The sequence below is a fragment of the Manihot esculenta genome, chromosome 17 (genome assembly GCF_001659605.2).
Source record: "Manihot esculenta cultivar AM560-2 chromosome 17, M.esculenta_v8, whole genome shotgun sequence".
Lineage (NCBI taxonomy): Eukaryota > Viridiplantae > Streptophyta > Magnoliopsida > Malpighiales > Euphorbiaceae > Manihot > Manihot esculenta.
The window spans coordinates 22,790,750-22,812,305 of NC_035177.2; the positions used below are offsets into that span (position 1 = coordinate 22,790,750).

At 32.4% G+C, this 21,556-nt stretch overlaps 7 protein-coding genes across 7 annotated transcripts; 6 read left to right on the forward strand and 1 right to left on the reverse strand.

The window, feature by feature from the left end:
- Positions 1–4: 4 nt before the first annotated feature.
- Positions 5–542, forward strand: LOC122722311 (calcium-binding protein KRP1-like). The gene has a single exon (XM_043952796.1). The coding sequence runs from the start codon at positions 179–181 to the stop codon at positions 518–520; it is 342 nt and encodes a 113-aa protein (XP_043808731.1). The 5' UTR covers positions 5–178; the 3' UTR covers positions 521–542.
- Positions 543–3,445: 2,903 nt separating this feature from the next.
- LOC110604431 (zinc finger protein CONSTANS-LIKE 4) lies at positions 3,446–4,569 on the forward strand. Its single transcript, XM_021742589.2, has 2 exons — positions 3,446–4,010; positions 4,148–4,569. Exons 1-2 carry the CDS (start codon positions 3,502–3,504, stop codon positions 4,248–4,250), a joined length of 612 nt encoding a protein of 203 aa, XP_021598281.1. The 5' UTR covers positions 3,446–3,501; the 3' UTR covers positions 4,251–4,569.
- Positions 4,570–4,715: 146 nt separating this feature from the next.
- Positions 4,716–7,844, reverse strand: LOC110604430 (universal stress protein PHOS34). Its single transcript, XM_021742588.2, has 2 exons — positions 6,943–7,844; positions 4,716–5,100 (listed from the first exon to the last, which is right to left on the reverse strand). Exons 1-2 carry the CDS (start codon positions 7,646–7,648, stop codon positions 5,081–5,083), a joined length of 726 nt encoding a protein of 241 aa, XP_021598280.1. The 5' UTR covers positions 7,649–7,844; the 3' UTR covers positions 4,716–5,080.
- A 1,561-nt stretch (positions 7,845–9,405) lies between these two features.
- On the forward strand, positions 9,406–11,525 carry LOC110605419 (E3 ubiquitin-protein ligase CSU1). Its single transcript, XM_021744009.2, has 2 exons — positions 9,406–9,796; positions 10,556–11,525. Exons 1-2 carry the CDS (start codon positions 9,558–9,560, stop codon positions 11,229–11,231), a joined length of 915 nt encoding a protein of 304 aa, XP_021599701.1. The 5' UTR covers positions 9,406–9,557; the 3' UTR covers positions 11,232–11,525.
- A 1,527-nt stretch (positions 11,526–13,052) lies between these two features.
- LOC110604613 (protein PLANT CADMIUM RESISTANCE 8) lies at positions 13,053–15,209 on the forward strand. The gene is made up of 5 exons (XM_021742861.2): positions 13,053–13,507; positions 13,989–14,052; positions 14,182–14,346; positions 14,441–14,506; positions 14,600–15,209. Exons 1-5 carry the CDS (start codon positions 13,224–13,226, stop codon positions 14,762–14,764), a joined length of 744 nt encoding a protein of 247 aa, XP_021598553.1. The 5' UTR covers positions 13,053–13,223; the 3' UTR covers positions 14,765–15,209.
- A 3,203-nt stretch (positions 15,210–18,412) lies between these two features.
- LOC110604856 (transcription factor MYB4) lies at positions 18,413–19,386 on the forward strand. The gene is made up of 2 exons (XM_021743157.2): positions 18,413–18,542; positions 18,633–19,386. Exons 1-2 carry the CDS (start codon positions 18,437–18,439, stop codon positions 18,800–18,802), a joined length of 276 nt encoding a protein of 91 aa, XP_021598849.2. The 5' UTR covers positions 18,413–18,436; the 3' UTR covers positions 18,803–19,386.
- A 200-nt stretch (positions 19,387–19,586) lies between these two features.
- LOC122722236 (transcription factor MYB46-like) lies at positions 19,587–20,369 on the forward strand. The gene has a single exon (XM_043952423.1). The coding sequence runs from the start codon at positions 19,587–19,589 to the stop codon at positions 20,367–20,369; it is 783 nt and encodes a 260-aa protein (XP_043808358.1).
- Positions 20,370–21,556: the final 1,187 nt, after the last annotated feature.

Below are 21,556 nucleotides of genomic sequence, written 5' to 3' on the forward strand. Positions count from 1 at the left end.
TCTCCATTCTTTCCTCGAAAACTTCTTTCTTTTCTTTCCTTCTAGGATTCTGTCGCTATTCTTTTCCGAACAACCTATATATATTCACCTTCCCTACTCAACATTTTCAACACCAGCAACATTTTCAAGCTTTGGATTCTTATTATTAATTATTATTACTAGCATTTATTAGTTGCAAATGGCATCGCGAAATGGGGTTGTCTTTGAAGATTTCTTTCCAGCAATGGTGGAGAAGCTTGGAGCAGATGGGTTTATGAAGGAGCTGTGTAATGGGTTTCGGTTGTTGATGGATCGAGAGAAGGGTGTGATCACTTTCGAGAGCTTGAAGCGGAATGCGAAGCAGCTTGGGTTGCAAGATATGAGCGATGATGAAGTAATGTGTATGTTGAGAGAAGGTGATTTGGATGGGGATGGAGCTTTGAATGAGATGGAGTTTTGTACTCTCATGTTCAGGTTGAGTCCTGGTTTGATGAGGAATTCAAGAAAATGGCTCGTTGAAGCTCTTCTTAGTGAAATATAGTTTTTTTTTTTTTTTTTTTTTTTTTTTTTTTTTTTTTTTTTTTTTTTTTTTTTTTTTTTTAATTACAACATTGCTGTTTCTTGCTCTTACGGCAATAAATCTTTTCTATTTATTGAAATTTCCAGTTTAATAGAAATCATTATACGTTAATTCGATGTTTATTTCCAACGCGGACAGTTTCTTTTCCATTTGTTTAGAGACGGTGTGATTATAATATTGCTTTTTTTATATGGAAAAACTTATACAAATTAAATATAGCGAAATTCATGGCATAAAAACTGCAATCACTTTGCTTCATATCAATATTCATGTTTAGTTAACAATAATTATAGGGAAAATTCGTGGGTGGATTACTATGGAATAAAAAAATATTAGGAAGATTTATAATTTAATCCCTGAATATTATTATTATTAACAAATCAGTTTCTATAATTTTTAAAATTTTATTAAAATATTTTTATTTTTTCTTTATGTCAATAAAATAGTCTTTCCGTCCCATTTTTCTTTAAAAATAAATAAAAAATAAAAAAAAAATTTTTAAATCCAATTTTACTCTCAAATAAAATCTATTATTTAGTTTTTGGACATTATTAAAAAGTCAGTCTCTATATTTTTAGAAATCTATTAAACGTGTTTATCTTTTCTCATATCTATTAAAATGTTATTATCTTTTTTTATTATAAAATACAATTTAATTATGTTGTGATTAAAAAAAATAATAAGTTATCTTTTTAAAAAGGAGATATGGTGTAAAATATTTTTGAATTGAAATCAAATTTTTTTTAAATAGTAATAATTATAACTTCTAAATCGATCAGTACTGAAACGGAACTTATTTTAGTTGATTTCTACATATCTGAAATTTTATTTTATTTGAATTTACACCACAAATGTAATTTTAATTATTTAAAAATCTAATTAACTAAAAATTAAAAATTAAAAAATAAATTATTAAAAGTTCACTTTATAACTTTAATTATATGTAGCATCTAAAAATATAATGGCTATTAAATTAATTGAATATTCAAATAAGTAGGTGGGTTGTGCTCTTCACAATAAATTAAAGATTATTAGAGTTTTTTTTTTTTTTTCTGAAAAATAAGGATTCATTAGCCTACCAGACCTATAAATAATCAGACAGTGACCAAAGACCACACAAATGAAAGTTCACGAAGACATTGATTTTGACCCAAATTTATTAGATTACCAAGTCCTAACAGACCAAACACTAATCTCCTAAATCAAACCATTTCCACAACCAGTAAGCTTCTGATGCAATTCCTTATTCCATGGCATCTCCAATAAATAAATTAATTAATTAAATTTGAGATATAAGAGCTTTTGGAAAATAAAAGAAGAGGAATCATAGCTTATACATGAATGATCCTCTGTCGAGTGGAAATTATTAAAAACAAAAGATAAAGCCATTAGCAGAAAGGAAAGCCTATCTTGAAGGACAGGATTGAGTTGGTGCATGCAAAAACAATGTAAAAGCACTTGAGATTAGGTGCAGTGTTGGCCCTATAATTATTAAATATTAATTTGGAAATACCTTTTAAAAAAATCTATATAATTTGTTTTAGATGATTTTTTTTTTAAAATGGTAATGTTATCGGAGATATAAAATCTGATATCTTTTAGATTTATTCAGATATATTTATTATTAAATTAAATTTATGAGTGAATTATTTTAATTGATTTAAAATTAAAATTAAAATAATTATTATTATTATTATAATTGAAGTAAATTTAATGGACAAGACAACCATGATTATTAATTGATTATGGGTTATCGTAATTCATGGAATTGGACGCAAAAGAATGTTATCAGATCAAAAGAGGCATTTTTGTAGTCAATAAAAAAATCATTCCCTTATCTAACCATTCTAATCGTTTAAATTAATAAAAATAAATTAATATAATAAATTATTTTAAATTTAAAATTAGTGTATAAAAATATATACTTTAATGTATATTTATTTTTATACTGTAATTTAATTATAAAATTTATTAAAAATTCAATTGACACTAATTAGTGGACAAAGAATTCTATATTTAAAAACATAACGATAATTTATTAAATTATATTCTATTAACGATAACTTTTTATAGACGCATATCTGTTATAAAAAAGACCGTCTTAATAAAATATCAAATGCTAAAATATTTTAATTTTTCTTTTTTATAAAAGAAATTTTTATAATTATATATCAATTTATTAGATTATTATTATGTCACTCTATTTTATAATAATAATTTATAATTCCTTTAAAATTATTATTAAATCGCATTAATTTATTATTTCTTTTCATTTAGTATTTTATGCTATTATATTTTAGCTATTTATAACTTTAAACCTTTTATCCCAACAATGAGAGAACGAAAAATAATATATATATATTTTTAAATTGTTGCCAATTATTCTCAATTACAAGGTATAGGATGATGGTGTAATTTCAACAAAGGGAAGAAAATGGTTTTTTGACAGAAAGAACCAGAGCAGGTTTTGAAATAAGAACACTGTCATCTCTTTTTTTTTCTTTTCAAACTTAATTTAAAATATTTTTATTTTCCAAGTATATTTACTTCATGAGAAGAATATATAAATTAACTTTTTTCTAAAAATAAATTTAATTTTAACTTATAAAAATTAATGATGTGCATAATATAATTTAATGTCTAATAAATTAAAAGACAAATAAATAAGTACATTTGAATAGAAAAGTGTAATTTATTAATTTTTTTAAAAAAAGTTATTTTCTATATATAAGAGACACTTTTTTATAAATTAATTTAATAAATATTTTTTTATTTACATTTTTTACCAAATTTTTCTTCATTACACTACTTATTACTAATCAATACATAACGTTGTATAGATAATAATTATATATATATATATATATATAAAAGCAGAACACACTCTCAAATCAGTTTCTCTGTGATTGGAATCCCAGTCCACCAGACCTTGGAAAAATAAAATGAAGAAGTGTGAGCTGTGCGACTCTTTGGCAAAAATGTACTGTGAATCAGATCAGGCAAACCTTTGCTGGGATTGTGATTCCAACGTTCATGGTGCGAATTTTCTTGTTGCTAAACATTCAAGAGCGCTTCTTTGCCATATCTGTCAATCCTTGACTCCCTGGACAGCCACCGGGCCCAAGCTCAGCCCTACTGTTTCTGTTTGCCAGAACTGTGTGAACAATTCCACTTGTAGAGAAGAAAGGGGCAATGGAGACGATCATAGTAGTGATGGTGATGATCTTGATAGGGAGGATGACGAAAATGGTGATGGTAGCGATGAAGAGGAGGAAGAAGTAGAAGAAGAAAATCAAGTGGTTCCATTGTCTTCTACAGCGCCGGCTTCGAGTTCTTCTAACAGTGATCAAGAATGCTCCAGTATGATGCGAAGTTGCTTCTCGATCAATAACAACTGCATTTCAATTGAAGCTAATGAGAGAAAAAAAAAATTGCAGAACAAGCCTCACAGGTAATTAAAATCTACATAACTTTTCACTTTTTTTAATCAAGAAATTCTGTGTTTTGAAGCAGAATCGTCGTCTAGGTTGCCTGTTATTTCCAAGATAAACCAAATGCTTTTGTAAATCAAATGAATTAGCGTTACAGGTTTCTTCAACCTCAAGGCCATTGGAATACAAGAAAAGAACCAAGCGAGAGTCTAACAAGGGATTACAGAAACCTAAAATCCCGAAGACGCCAAGAAGCTTGAAATCTGCAAACTGAAACAAAGCATCTGAAAATGCCAATGATATTTTTAGGAAACAATTACTGCCAAGGTGATTTTCTCTATTAATAATAGCCATTGTTACAGAACAATTACTAATTACGAGTATTGATTTGCCTTTGAGTTGCAATGCATAGATTTTTCTGCTGATTATTTGGTGAAATGGCGGATTTGAATTTTGGTTGAAAATTTTTATTAGAAAAAATAAAGGCGAGTAGAAATTGCAGGTATTGTCAGTGTCAGAACAATTGTACACTCCCATTTATTCCCCAGGTGGATGTGGGACCGCAACTCTAGAAGGAAAATGATTGTACGCATAAGCAGTACTCATAGAAAATGAATCTACATTATTATTCATTTTCTTAGAAAACAAGTATTACTATGAGATTTGTGATTATAATTTTTGAAAATTCTTTATATACATATTTATTTATAAGTAACTAATGTATAGATAAGAATTACCTTTCCTTTTCTTTCTTTTTTTTTTCAGTTGAAAAGTAAAATATTATTGATGAAGGAGAAATACAATGAAAGGCCCTAAGCCTAAAGAAAATAAAATCCTTCTACGCCCTTTATCCTGCCCAAAACATACAACTAGCCAAATAGGCCACAAAAAGCTGCAGTCTATTCTATTGTATTAAGGGGCAAGTGATCATCCCCTGTTCCTTATCCCAGATTCCCAACAAAACAGATCATGCAAGGCAGTACAGATGTGAATAAACAGGATCAGTACTACAAAAATTTTCTTAGCAAGACAAGACTGTATAACCATCCAGAACATTTTAATCTCGGCATTGCAGTATCCCATTATCCGTTCAAGCAGCCTTCTCCATATCTGCAAAGCATGTTGTTTGAATGTTAACTTTCCACAACAGTATGGTGGTGTTTAAAGAACTAGTGAATTTGTGGCTTCAAAAATAAATTCATGCAACTTACTTTTATTATCTCAAACAATTATCAAGCTTCCAAACACAGTTATTTGCACAGCAGTAAGGCATTGACGGTTAAAGCCATTCAAACTTATAGCCTCAATGACTCACATATGATTCTCTAACCTTCCACCTTCATCATGGTATTGTGGTCCGTGCAAGATGATAAGTATTTCATTATAAACAGGCATTCATTATGCACACATGTCACAGACAATATAGAGTATCATAAACCCATGGACATTGGGAGACATCTATTGCACTTCACCGAGTCCTTATTAGAGATTCAATAGGGCACCTTACCAGTTATCCTTGCAATCACAAATATGCAACACATTCCAGAAACTAATATCCTGAGACCTACATTTAAAAAGCTTTAAATGCATTTGAAGCAAAAATGCCAAACAACTGAAAAATTAAATCCATAACTTTTCAGACTGAAGGAGGTTAACTACGGACTAGCAAAAACTTGTAGATCAAAACTAGGACTCGCCAATTTGAATGCTGATAAGTGAATTAGGTAATAAAGGTCTAAATTTTGTGTTTGAAGAAGTTCCACAACTCAGCAGCCAACACCATAAAAAGTGGGTTGCTGCCTAGAGGCTAAAGCAGAGGCCAAAAAACAGTGTTGGCATCTAAAGGTTGAAGTTAGGGCTGCACCTTTGACAATGAGAAATATAGACCAAAGGAGAAGAAGGGATTTTGAGGAAGCCTTTAGCAGGGTGTAGCACACTACCAGTTTGAAAAATCAATGATCCTGAAATCATTCTTGGAATTTTTTGTTTTGTGAATATTATTACAACAAATGGGAATTGGATAGTCATCATGAATCATTATGGTTTACACTTATAGTATTTTATACTTTCCTCTCCTTTCTCATTTCTGGTATCCATACAAACAATAACCACAGCAACAAAATGCAAGAAGAACATCTTACACAGTCTAAATACACCAATCAGACCCTGACTGAAAAATCTAGATAATCAAAGCCTACATATTCTCCTCTCTCCTTCAAACAGTAACAACGCCAGTTGCATCACTAACAAACATAATGGATGCACAACAATCAGAAACCCCATGGCAGAGTACGTAAACCCTGAACTCCTCTTTTAGGACATCCCATGTTTAAAATCACGCGAAACACAAAAACACACGAGGCTGACATCAAACACCTTGGTTCAATGGAAGTGAAGAAAACACTGAAATGATTGATATACTTGAAAGAAAGAGCAAATTAAAAGGACAGAGATGAACTGGACAACTGACAAATATATACAAAGGAAATTTGCAGAAAACTTGTGGGCTAGAAAAATGTAAAAATTCAAATAAAGAGTTACTCAATGACATCAAGAGTTGTTCAATGTTGAAAAGAAAATCTCATGTTAAACATTAAAATGGAACCTCTACTTCTAGATGTCCTATATGTAAATTCCAAACACTATCTACCCATTATCAAAATCACTACCAGACGAAAGAGATAAGCTTTGGCACAATGAGAATCCATAGCTACATGGAAAAGAAACTTCATCAATTCATTCATTTATCAATCTTGTTCACATCATCAATTCATACAATGTGGGCATCAAAAGAGTCATAAACTACTATTTACAAATAAAAGGAAACTCGTCAACTTGGTTTTTGAAGAGGCAAAAAGGAAATGGTATTAATCACACTTGCACATATTGATAGAAAACTAACACCATTAGGCTCAATTAATCGAAGCACCTAATAAGAAACTGAACTCAAACCTGCTTGTTTATCATGATACTCCTGCTCGGCCTCCTCCACGAAAGGAGGCAGCACCTCCCTCTCCTCTCCTTTCTTGACACCTCCCTCCGGCTCTTCAGCAGCAGCACCGTTCTCATCAGGGAATCTCACAACAATCACAGGACAAACGCAGTGATGCACACAGTAATCACTGACACTACCCAGCCTCCCTTTGGTAATCTTCCTGGAAGCCCCAAATCCTCTACTACCCATAATCACCGCGCAAAGCCCCAATCTTTCCACCTCCAAGCAAAGTCTCTCGTTCATGTCGTGGTCCTTCACTATATGAATCTTGAACGGAATCTGCGCCTCAACGAAGGGTTGAGCAAGCTCATTGGCCTTAGTGGAAGTGAAAAGGTCCAAATTATCCTCGAGGTTTTTCTGGGACTGTTCCGTTTGGTTCTCGGAATAATGGTCCGCAATGGATAGGTCAATTGCGCCCCAATCGGCACCATATAGGACACTTGTAGGCCGGACATGAACAAGGATAACAGCATCTCCCGGGCGAAGGTAGTTTTGAACTGCCCACTTGACGGCGTAAGCGCTCTCATCGCTGAGATCAACGGCGATGCCGATTCTCCGTTGGGCAGCCGACGTCGGAGTGCTAACAGGGAATCGGGGAGACGATGGTTGGACTACCACGGCTTCAGCAACTGGGCTTTTCTTCTTCGGAGAAGGAGAAGTCATGGCTGCAAGTAAATTCAAAACCGAAGTTTCAGTGAAGCTTTGCGTTCGGAATGAGGAGGAATATTTGGAAGAGAAGGAAAGTGTTACATAAGGTGAGAAGAGGGACAAAGTGGAATTGTTTCAGGGACAAGACAAGCTTCGTCTTCTCATCCCACGTAGAAAAGTGTGAAGCGTCTCTAGTCTACTGTCAGCTCTACGACTTTATCCACTCTGCGGTTCACGTTGAAAAAAATTTAATTTATAACATTATTTATAACATTACATTGCGAAATTCTATATTTTAAAATTTAATTTTTATTTAATTAATTATTATATTATATTTTATTTATTTAATTTATTTAATTATATATTAAATTTATATGAATATAATTATAAAAATTATATTAATATTATTATAAATATTAATTATATTATTTTATTTATAATATAACATTATATTTTCATATTTATCATTTTATTTTATTATTTTTATTATTATAAAATTTTTAAAAAATTATATAACTAACAACACCTAAAAAAAATTTGGACATTTTACTATTTTAAAATTTAAAAAAAAAATTAAAAGCTGTTACTGTTTCAAAAATTAAATATTTATAAATTAATTGTAATAAAAACAATAAAATAAAATAATAAATATTAATGATATAATGTTATATTATAAATAAATTAAAATAATTAATATTTATAATAATATTAATATAATTTTGTAACTATATTTATATAAATTTAATATATAATTAATAAAATAAATATTATATTATTTTATAAATAATTTAAAATAATTAATATTAATATATCTTTTATAATTATATTTATATAAATTTAATATATAATTAAATTAATAAAATATAATATAATTAAATAAATAAAAATTAAATTTTAAAATACAGAATAATAAATATAAAAATATAATGTTATATTATAAACCCGTTTAAAAAAAGTAATATTATAAATAAATTAAAATAATTAATATTTATAATAATAGTAATATAATTTTATAACTATATTTATATAAATTTAATATATAATTAATAAAATAAATATTATATTATATTATAAATAATTTAAAATAATTAATATTAATATTAATATAATTTTCATAATTATATTTATATAAATTTAATATATAATTAATAAAATAAATATTATATTATATTATATTATAAATAATTTAAAATAATTAATATTTATAATAATATTAATATAATTTTTATAATTATATTCATATAAATTTAATATATAATTAAATAAATTAAATTAATAAAATATAATATAATAATTAATTAAATAAAAATTAAATTTTAAAATACGAAATTTCATATTTTAAATTGTTTCAGTATATTACCACACGTTTAATATAATTTTTTTTAAAATTATTTTTTTTTATTGCACTTTAAGAGTGCACTAAGCTCTACTGCACATTTACCGTGTGGTAGAGTGAGCTTTTATCTTGATTCGGAAAAAACAGTTTTTCTAGACTCGGGTTTTAGATTTTTTTTTTTTTTTTCAACGTGAAAAAGGTAAAAAGCCCCACTCCGCATTAATATTAGGTGTATTCAATAACACTTAAATTACGTTAATAAAATTACCAAATTACATTATAGAATTACATGAGCGCGTTATGTTCAGACCGTTGGATTTATCTAAAGTCGCTACCCAATAGATGTCGGTCAGATGGCAGAATTTAAGACAAAAGGACAAATTTTATAGTCTTTGTAGATGCACTCTAATATATCTCTCAAACACATCGTTTTAAAGTCAATAAACAAGCCCCAAATCAAAGCCTATTCGGGTCCATCTCTCTCGCGGTTTCTAGGGTTTCAAATTCCCCTCACATATCGTAAAATCCAATTCATTCTGGCTATACCCATAAATTTTCTAGGGTTTATTTCATCATAGAAACGATAAGATGCCTCAGAGACACTCGAAGAACAACAACGATTTAGCTTTCTTCACCTATGACGAGAAGCGAAAGCTCGGATACGGGACCCAGAGGGAAAGGCTGGGCAAGGACTCGATTAAGCCTTTTGATGCTTGCTGTCTCTGCTTGAAACCCTTAATCGATCCTATGTCTTGCCAGAAAGGTCATGTCTTCTGCAAAGAATGCATTCTCGAGTGTCTTTTAGCCCAAAAGAAGGACATCCAAAGGTAAGTTGAACTTATCTCATTGAACGAAAGTTGTGTTTTGAATTTTGGATCTGGTAATATTATAGCGTTAGATTGACTGGGAATTGGATATCTGTCACGTTGAAAACTCATAATAGCTTGGTTGAATGGTGGTCTTTGTTTTGCTAGAGAATGAACTCAGAAAATAGAATCTAAACTGCTAAACAAGCACAGAACAAGTTAAATTTGTAATATGTGCAGTCTTAGATTAAATTTTAGTAAGCCTAGTTATGGGCTTATGACTGATATGATGCGCGTATTATTTCTTGAGGGACTATTGCTGTTAGTATCTCAGGCCTTGCTGGCGGTCTGAATTAATGTTGAGAAAAAGTGGTTCCCTTTTCTCCGAAGCTTGTTTCTTAAATTTATTGGTGATTGTATTAGTCTTCAGAATAAGTGATAAATATATTGTTATTTCTGGTTTCTTGATAGAAACTTAGGAAGCCTATCCCAAAAGGCTGCTAGATTATGACAATCAAAACTGCACACTTGAGATACGCCTGCTTGTGCACTTCATAATGCCTATTAATGAGGGTTGTTGATATGAAAAGATTAGCTAGGGTTTATGTAACTTGGATAGGTTTAGTGGGAAAAGTTTGCCGTTTTATTGGGACATGTAGTTTAGTATGAGATAGGTTATGCAAACTCTTTATATATATAGGTTGCCGAGTTGGCTGTGTGATGCATCATTTAAGCATTGCGATGCTGCATTGAATAGCAAGCTTTTATCTGACCTGGCAGGAAGCTAGCTGCCCATGAATCACAGAAGAAACAAGAAAAGGAAGAGGAGGAAGAGAAGTTAATGTTGCAGAAAGCTAGAGAACTGGATGCTTTTGATCAGCAAAACCATGGTGCAGTTCCACAGTACAGTGATAGAAACCAGGGCCAAGACAAAAATGGTTTCCATGGGGCAAACAGTGTGAAAGTCACTTCGTATGAAGAGGAGGCACTTCGAACAATGAAAGCATTTTGGCTGCCCTCAGCTACACCTGAAGCTCCTGTTAAAATAGACACCCCCTCCACGAGTACAATCTGTCCAGAAGGGAAGGAAAAGCTTAAGATGAAGAGCCTTTTCCCCATCTATCTCACAGAAGACAATAGTGAAAAGAAATCCAGTGCCCTTGATAAGACCTATATCTGTCCCAGCTGCAAGGTTACTCTTACTAATACACTGTCACTGGTTGCACTCAGCTCATGTGGGCATGTCTTCTGCAAGAAGTGCGCGGACAAATTTATGGCTGTGGATAAAGTTTGTCTGGTTTGTAATAAGGCGTGCAAGGAAAGGAATTTGGTGAACTTGGAAAAGGGTGGAACAGGCTTTGCTGGTCATGGGGATAATCTTTTAGCAACAGATTTTAAGCATTTAGGTAGTGGTTCAGGATTGGGGCTGGTAAGACCAGCAGCAATGAAGATCTAAAATGTCACCATAATTGTTTAATACCGGATATTGATACCAGTTACTTTTGTGAAGCTAGAATGGTGCTCCAGGATCTTACCGTGTATTGACTGGGCCTTCCATCAACGTCAGTGTTTATTTCGGTTCTTTTTTCTTTTTGCCTTTTTATGAGTTTGTAAGGTAGAAACATTAATGCTAAGTTGATAACTGTGTATGCTTTTATATGATTGTTTACGGGTCTACAAGCCCACGCTTTTCAATGTTTGTATCGAATGTTATTATGCGACTCTGCAATGCAAGGGTTTCTTTACTAAAGAGAATTAATACTGTACATAAACTCCTGCGGTTGTGGGCGTGCAAGTAGTGAACTCTGTCAATGTAAACGACTCTCAGCTAGCAGGTATTCCGAACATGGTGAAAGTGGCATTCATCCCAAGTCTCTGTTTCATAAGTCCTAATCAGCTCAAATCAGAGAGATGGCTATGAAGGTTTTTCTCCGTCAAATTTGAAATGCTTGATGCTGTTCAACAATTTCGTTTGGTCTGAGTTTTGAATTAAAAGAATATCAAATCTTAACTGTTAAACTATTTCAAATTTGAAATAACGAAATTAAAATTGCGGCCTATTAGTCCCTTTGGTTCAAATTTTCAGATGACGAATTGAAACTGGACTAAATTTACCGTGGCCACCTACACAATTGGGAATTGGGAATTATCGACAGCTTTCAGGTGATCATTCTTAAACATCGACCAGGACTCAGGGATTAGCAACGAAAAAGAAAGAAACATGAAACAAAACCTTGGTTGGACCTTCTACTAGACCCACAGGAGATATGAGTACCATCTTGTCAAGTGGCAGCCTATCAGCCTCCGAGGCTAAAGAAACAATACGCAGAGAAGAATTTGCCAAAAGGCACTCTATCTGAAATAGCCATAGGACCAAAATTACAGAGGGAACTGAATTTCCATTTCAGAAATTAAGAACAAAAAAGAAAAAACAAAACAAAAAGACAGATCTACCTAAAATAAAACCAAGGAGGCGAGAGAAGGAATGGTAGAACAATGAAATATCAGCCTTGAGGTGATTGAATAAATAAAATAAAACGCAGAAAAGCTTTATGCATGTGGGGTTGTTGAGAATTTAGATAAGACCTGGGAGTCATACAAAGTGGGCTTTATTGGGAATAAGAAGAAGCTTATCTGAACATCATTGATCATAGGTCCCACCCCCCACCTTGGATGTCTCATAAACTCATATCCCCATCCTATCAAAGATAATGATACCGGACCCGAATCACAGGAGGAGCCAGGATGTGCTTTTGGCTTGTCTTTCTTATATTTGTTTTAATTAAATTGAAATACAACTCAACAAAGCAACTTTATCCAATTTAATTGTTTTCTAGTGCTGCAGATTTGAGTTGTAATATTGCAGTTGATTAACTGATTATTTAAGAGAAATACTTTATGTTGCAAATTGGTAGATATTAGTTATACCTTCATGTGCATTTAATGCAATAATATATAAATTTATATTGTTGCCAGTTGCCAGTTACCAACAGCCAAACCAAAAGCAGGAGGAAGAAAAAACAGCTATCTACCAATTATTGTGTAGTGTTACTTATCCTCCATGGCAGCTAAGCCTAAGCTCGATATGGTTAGAATTTTAAGAAGTAGACCGTTAAGCGTTGAGCCGTTGGTGAAAATCTACGAAATATTAGGCCAACGTGGCAACAGCTGTACCGTCCACTGATGCATAGAGATTCGATGGGCCCCGCATCTCCATTAACTGCCGCCAACTCCACCGAACATTTAACAGCGAAGAGAGAGAGAGAGAGAATATGATAATGTCACGCTCACCATGGCTTGTCTGAACCCAAGAGCAGAGACCTTTACCAAATACAAAAAGGGCACAGCTCCCATTTTGAATTCTGCCATTTTCTTCTTCTGATAAAAAGGAAGTTGCTTTTTAAGTGCACGAGGAAGAGAGAAAGCGACCGGCCTGTTGAGTATTGAGATGGGGGATTTGGAGAGACAACAGGTGGAGGAAAAGCTGGTGGTGGTGGAGATGGAGGAGGTGGAGGAGAAGGATAGGCTTATGGAAGGAATGTCGATGTTGGACTTTGATATGTTGTGTTCGACAGTTGCTTCGCAGACGCAAGGGAAATGGAGGAAACTTGAAACTGAAGATTTTGATGCTAGCGGTGCTAGTGGAGGGGATTTTGGAGGTGTTTTCAGGATGTGGGAAGGTGAAGTCTTTGATTGCTGCGATGACCGCCGAATCGCCATTGAATCCCTTTGGTACTCTCTTTCCCTCCACTGTTCTTACTACCTCATTTTAAAGAAATTTTCTTTTCAACTCTGGGAAAATTATTTCCTGGATTTTTTTTTAATTGTTTTTCCTTCTTGCCATGTGATTGCTTTTAAAAAGAAAAAAAGAAATCTCTCTTTCTCGCGCTTTCAGAACAGAACCAAGTTCTACTTCCTTGCCCACCTAAGTTTATTGGGAAAAAGGGTCTGAGTTCAATCGGAGATAAAAAATGAAAATTTCGTGATGCAAGCTTTAAATTTATATTTTTATATAGTTTTTATTGCTTAAAATTTCTGGGTTTGAAAGGCATGGACAGTAATTGTAAAGAAATCCTCTATCTTCTCCATTTGTATTATGACATGAAGCTTCAATTTTGCTTCGACTTTCATATTTGAACAGTGCGCAATTACTTTTAGAATAGTGGTTTGAACATCATAAAGCTTGGGAGTAACAATTTGTTTGGTTTTGCAGTTGTCCATGTTACAGATTTGGGAAGAACATGAGACGAGGCGGCTTCGGTTCTTGCTTTCTTCAGGTAAATTTTTGCAATTGGCTAAAGTCGTTTGTTTTACTAACTGAGGATGGTGAAGTAGGAACCTGCTCAGCTTGAACATAAACCTTTCTTTTTGAGAGAAACCTTGAAACTCTTGGTGTGATTTTGCAGGGAACTGTATATTGCATTCTTGCTCTTAGCTCCCTTCTCAACTTCATTGCCTTCATCATCACCAAACGGCGTTGCTTTCTGTATTTGGCAGTTGCTTTTACCATTTCAATAGGAATGTATTTGGGTTTCTTCCGCACACAGATGAGAAAGAAGTTTAATATCAGGGTGAGCATTTCTGTCTCAATACTGTAACTTACATTTTCCACATACACGATTAAACTGCCTTTCGTTTTACGAATTTCCCTAAATACAATTTCAGGGTAGTGATAATTCCCTGGATGATTGCATCTACCATATTTTCTGCTCCTGCTGCGCATTATGTCAGGTAATTTCCTTCATATATGGGATTTAGCTACACATATCCAATCACTCCACTTATCTGAAACCTGATATTTAGCATTCATCTAAAATGGAACAGGAGACCAGAACATTGGAGATGAACAATGTCCAAGATGGCATCTGGCATGGTCGGGGCGACACAATATGCATAGGTAGTTATACTGAGGGGAAAAAGGCTACCTTTGAGCTACACCCCCCTTCCTTTGTCTCAACTAAGTCCCCTCATATTGCTGATCACTCCTGAACTTGGGAATTATAGAACTTTGGAAACCCTGATCCTCAGTCCCACTCAATTGTTTTTGAAGAGAGGGATGAACTGCAGGCCAGGTGAGACTTGTCTACAAGATCAGCTATCAAACTGAAGCATAGTCTCTTTGCTGTTCTACATGAGGCCCCTACTTTTTGGATCAGGAAAGAATAATGACCTGTTCTGAAGTACTCGACGAGGAAGAGTTTGCTGTCCATTTGCACTTGAGAGATTGTACAAATGCAAGTGTGGTCTTATTGCCCCACTTATCTCACAATACGCAGAATTTTTACTCTGTTGCAGTTTCTGGGTTTGGCTTAATCAAATTGTTTACATTCTCCCATGTTTGTCTTCCTGGAAAATTTGCTTGAGCTGTATACTGAATACTCTTGTGCCATATCATATTATGTGGGTATACATGGTTCCAAGGTTTTCTCTCCAACTCTTCTAATTTCCAACTGCAAATCCATAGCTTTCTCTTATCATTCAATTTCCATCTAAAACAAGAAAAACTCAATATTAAGAAATCTCAAAGCATGATCAAGTAGTGTTAAGTTCTCGTAGTTCATACATATGAACTCAACAAGTCTGGTTAATCTGGTCATCAAATTTCCGCTCAAATTGCTTTTATTCTTTAACCGTCTGAATCATAAGCTTCTTTTTCTTTCTCTGATGAAACTAAGCGATGAATCAACAATCTAGTGATGTCTTATATATTCCATAAGCAAACTCATTCTTGTGGATGATGAGAACTGAAAAGGGTATTGCAGACCAGTTTGTAGGAATGAAATATTGTGTTGGCTGCTGGGACAAGTCACAATCCTCTTCCACTGACTCGGTGGGGCAGCAATATCAATCTTAAAGTAAGATTTATCGAAGACTAAAGACTGAAACATATTGCTGTGTGTGTCCATGTCACTTTCCAAGCTAACAAATCTCCAAAATCCAGACAAACCACAATGTAGTATCTCTTTGGGTTTTACGTTTCCTTAATTTATTTGCAAAAATCTCATGATAATCATGTGCCAAATACTCGGTCCATCCCTCAACTATTCCCTATTGGAGGTGCTTTTCATTTATAAATATTAAATTTAATTAATTTCATTTTAATTAAAATACATATAGACGCAAATCAATAAACAAGATTTATGAGATACTCAATTCCCTAAATTCATTTAAAAAAAAAAAAAGAAGCAAAAAGCAGTAGCCCGGCTGCCAATCGGCAGTTGTGTGTTGTGCGGCAGTTGAATGAAACCTGGCTGGAGCCATTATTGCCAAGTTTTATGTGTTGAGAAATTAAGGAAGACTGTATCCCTAGAATTAAATGAAAATTTTCAACACTATAGGCCCTGGAAAGTGGAAACTTTCAATACTTTGAAACTTTTTTTTTTTTTTTTTCTGTGTTTAGACAAACGAAGTAACTCTCCTATGCATTAGCCTAGCTCTGCACTTTGACTGGCGTGCATGGCAAGTCTCACATTTTTTTTTATGAATTACTTTTACTTTCTTAATTATATTAAAATTAATAAATATATCTCCTTATTTTTAAATTTAACATTTTAATCTTTACCTTTTAACTTCATTAAATTGAAGATCTTCAGTGAAAATAATCCCTTTTTTCTTAATTTGATAAAATTAAATTATTTACTTTTAGAAAAATCGAAAAATATTATTTATTTAAGGATATTTTGATAATTTATAAAATAATTAATAAAAAATTAGATTAAAATTTAAAAGCAAAGAAATTTATTAAAATTTGACATAATTTTAAAGAGCAAAAATAATTTACTCATATTATTTTAAATTGAAAAATTGTGATCAACTAACCGAGTAATTTATTAAGTATAATGATCCTGTGGGCACGAGGGATGACCATGACTTTGTATTTAATATTATTTTGAACACGTATTATCAAATGAAAAATGAAGAAATTATTTAAGGATATGCTAATGTATGAACACACGGCCTTCTTTCTACTTTGTTGAAAATTGCTAACAAATCCTTAATATTAATTAGATCGTGTAACTTTGATCATCAAGTAATCAATTATTAATTTATTGCAAGGTAAATTTCATGCCTCTTTCCTCGCAATCTGCAGTTTGCTGCTTTTTCTTTAGCTATACATTGCCTTGAAAATTCTTTCAAAGTTCATTTTTTAAGAGGAATAATTTGCATTGACTTGGTGTGTCAACTTAAATTATTTTGGTGATGTTTAAATACTTAATTGACTATCAATTTGATATTCCTTTCCAATGTGTTAATATAGAATTAATCAAATCTATATTTTTTTTAATTTTTAAAAAATCGTTTTATATAATAAATTAAAAAATTAAGATTATAGACTAATTATAGTTAACATTAAATTAAATAACTACTATATATTCTCTTCCAATTTCATTAATACTAATGCCAAGTGAATATAGGTAATTAATTATTTAACTCTACACAATAATAATAATAATAATAATTTATATATAATTAAAACGAAATCTGCCACCAATTTATAATCATGTAAAAATTTAAATTAAGATTAGAAAACTGTATAGAGAAATTGAGAGAGGGCAAAGCTTACTGTTAAATGGGAGAATCCGGCTACTTTTGGCGAGAGGAGTTATGCTAATTGATGTTCCGAGATTAATAAAATAGAGTTTACACTGTGAGTGTAAATTTGGTCATGAACGATGTATCCCCTTTTAATTCTATCTTTTTTATTCTTTAATGGCTCATAATCACTATCATACTAGAGTATCACCTGTTATTGTCACACAGTCTTGTATATACAAACCTTTCAACATAGCCATCTTTGTCAGACAACCATTTAATTTCTCTTCCACACGCGCGCTAATAGAGTTGTGGAGTAACTGAGCCTGCTCTCCTACCTTTTGTCTTGTCATTGAGCTAGGCTATCTTCCGATGAATTTCAATTTGGGATCGGTCCGGTCTATTTGAGTTCTGATCTGAATGGCGCGATAATAGATCAGACTGCTCAATAAATATATTGAATTTTGAATCTGTTTTTTTTTTCAAAACTTGCTCTCAGGCCAATTGACGTAAGCCCGACATTCATCTCTAATTAATTCCGATTGTCTAGAAGGGATATAATAACAATTAAATATGTAGACTTTTGACTGGGGTTCAAAGTCTTCCATTATCTAAAATTTAATTAGAATAATTTAATATTATTTAGTGATTAAAATTTTTAATATTAGCCGTACAGCCAATGATTTGTCAATCTTGTGGTGAGGAAACAATGCGCTGTTCACATATTACTATGTTATTTAATATGCAATTAATTTGTGAAATATATATATATATATATAGTTTATACATTTATTGAAGAAAGAAGGAAGACGAGAGGAATTAGAATTATTTAATAAAATAATCTTTTTGCCCTAGTTTAGATGATAGCATTAATTAATGATCTTAAAAAAATAATAAGAAAGAGCCAATCTCTTTGACGGATGACTTTTCTTTGGCTTCCCCTTCTTTTCTTGCCATGACAATCTTAACCATTCCAATATAAAATTTTAAATTTGAAACTTTACAACACGTTTTCCTACTTCAACATATGATTTATACTTGTGCTTGTATATATATATATGTGTGTGTGTCTTCAGTGTGGCGATGACTTGATCAGTAGTGGTCACGACTCCCAGCCAAAAAAGCAAAATGGCTCTCAGAAAAGGAAAATGGAGACCTGAGGAAGATCATAAGTTGATATGTTATATTCGCAGATATGGGATTTGGAACTGGAATGAGATGCCAAGAGCTGCTGGTGAGAGAGAACTATATTTCATATATCTAAATTTATGCAGATCAAAGAAAAGAAATATTTTCTTTGTTTTTAACCTGATATTTGTTTTAGGTCTGTCAAGGTCAGGAAAAAGTTGCAGGCTTCGCTGGATGAATTATCTCAGGCCATTTATAAGGCATGGAAACTTCAGCAAGGAAGAAGAGGATACCATATTCAAGCTGCATGAAAAGCTGGGAAATAGGTTTGGATTTCTTCATTTACTCTCATATCATGATTCTTGATTTTGTGTGTTTCAGTTTTCTAATTTCTTCCTTTTCTTCTAATGCTTTTGGCCAAAAAAAAACCCACATAAATATATTCTTGGAAAGTCTTGCAGCTAATTAATCTTACGTATTATATATGCAATGGTCAGATGGGAAAAAAATTATGCTAAGATCTTTCGCTTCAGAAACAAAAGAATCTTAAAAATTGTTTTTTTCTAAATGAACATGCAATTTCTTTTTAGGCTTTGAGACTAATCTGAGTTATATCTCAATTATATGAAGAAATTGTCTAAAATTGCACCATGAGCACTTGGAGATCATCTAAATTGAGTGAACTAGGGTTTCCTTTTGAAATTACGTAGTGGCAGGATAAATTTTACTATTAACTTCGAATAACATCAAATCATCCTCCATAGGAGTATATGGCATTCAAATTTAGGTCTTTCATATGATTAACATACTTATAATCATTGGATCAAGCCAAGTTATTATTCCCAAGAAAACTTGAGCTGTTTTCATGGGATGGGATGAGTGAACCATCTGACATTACTAGAGAGAACACAGGAACCTTGACTATTATCCTCAGATGATGGAACATTTGAGGCAGCTTTGGCCTTTTAGTTTAATTACCTTTCTTATTAATACAAGGTTACCTTTTCCTTTTTGAGCAGTGTATTACTAAAAGAAAAAAAAAAAAAAGATACATATGTGAATTCTTAATCATAAATTTTATTTTGATTTCATTCGAGAAATCACCAATATTAGCGATTTGTAGTTACATAATTGCCAAGTATATGATTTAATGGTTCCTTTTCTTCTTTTTCCTTATTTTAGATGGTCTGCAATTGCAGCCAAATTGCCTGGAAGAACAGACAATGACATAAAAAATTACTGGAACTCCAATTTAAGGAAACGCTTGAGGAACACAGCATCCGCAACAAAATTGGATGGGCTTCAAACTTCCGGAGGACAGCTGAAGAAGCATCTTTCCGAAGGCACAGTTCCAAAGGAAATTCCGAAATCATCAAGTTCCAACATGGCCAACAAAACTGATATAAACCAGGATGTAGCTCATCAGAACATTACTGCTGGGTTATCTAAAGTTTCTCTAGACTTCAAGAGCTTACAAGGGCAATCATTTTCGATGGAAGGCTTGCACATAAGGGAGGATAATGGGAAAATTCTCCACCCTTTTGCTTCTGATGATGACTTGCTCGGCTTTTTTCCTCCTATGCAGAATATTGATTTTTCTGGAGAGCTCCAATATCTGACTTGGCATGAAGAACCTGTTTATTCATATAATTATCAGGATAATTTATTTGAATATCCTACTTTGTGGTATGATGAATATCGGGTTATCGAGGAGAATAATAATAATGAGTTATCTGAATTATCTGGAGAAGTATTCCAAAGTTTGTGGGAGCAGCAGTCATGCCCAATAATGGAAGACTTGTATACTGCAAAAGATGAGAGTGAGCGTGAAGGTGCTGGTCATCCATTTGAAGATTTTTCTGCCTGTTACGATAGCAATCAGCTGAGTTCTGGAGAAATTCAATTCCTGTGGGATTATCCATTTTTTTTGTAAGTCTCGCATGTTGTCTAATGAATTTCCATATTTGCTTTCATATGCTTTGCATGAGATTTTTACAGGTCATATGTACAAGTCTTAGCTAGGGTTTTAGCCCAAATGAAATTTCTAGCTATTAGATCATGGTCTGTGAGTCACAATATATAATTAAGAATATAATGAGGTGTTTGATTGAAAAGTATGAACAATGTCAGTTGTTTAAATTCAATAAAATTGGAAAAATTAATTAATAATACAAATTTCTATTGTGGATTTTGTTTGTTTAATTTCACGACAATAATTTTGCTCTAATTATTTTCTTGATTATTCTATAGCCTCTCCATTTTCACTATCTTACATTAATGGATTGCAATAATCTTTATTACTTTGATTGTAACTCACTTTATTTATATTTTCGAGAAAATTATTTTTAATCTCTGTAATTAACACTTATCTCTCTCAATTTTGACGACCCAACACACTTAGGTTCCTCACTTTATTTTTGTCTAAATTCATAGTCCTTCCATCCAAAATAGCCGTTTGAAACACGTGAATTGACAAAATTAACCATCACTAAAAGTTCCGCTATTTCAAAATCACAAATAAAAGCCCCGCCATTTCAAAATCACGAAACACAAACCCAATGCCTCTTCACTGTAGATTTTTCTTCTTCTTCTTACTATTTCTCCAACTTTCCATCTCCAAATCACTGATCCCTCAGTTCCCAAGTTAGCCTCTTCATCATAACTCCTACCCTTTCTGCAACAAATCTCTCTCTGTTTCTATAAGAGTTCACTCTCTCATCTCTCTATTGACCCTCCACGAAAAGATCTTGCAACCCTCAAATAATGCTTCAGGTAGAAAAAATATAAAAAAGAGAAAAAAAAAAGGAAATAGAGAAAATATGGGGAAAAGAAATATGAAAAAGAGAAAAAAAAAATCAACAATGTCAAAAGAAAATAGAGAAAATATGAGGAAAAAGAAAGATGTAAAAGAGAGAGAGAAAAAAAAAGGACAATTAACGATGAGTAAAAAGAAACGGAGAAGATATGAAAGAAAAAAAAGATGAGGGATTTCACGTTAAGGGGGTTTTAATAAATTTATTAAGGATATTTTTGGAAAAAATTATTACCTCTCACTTTTGACTTTTTAACCAAATGACTATTTTGGATGGAAGAGAAAGTGCGGGACTTAAGTGTTAGGTC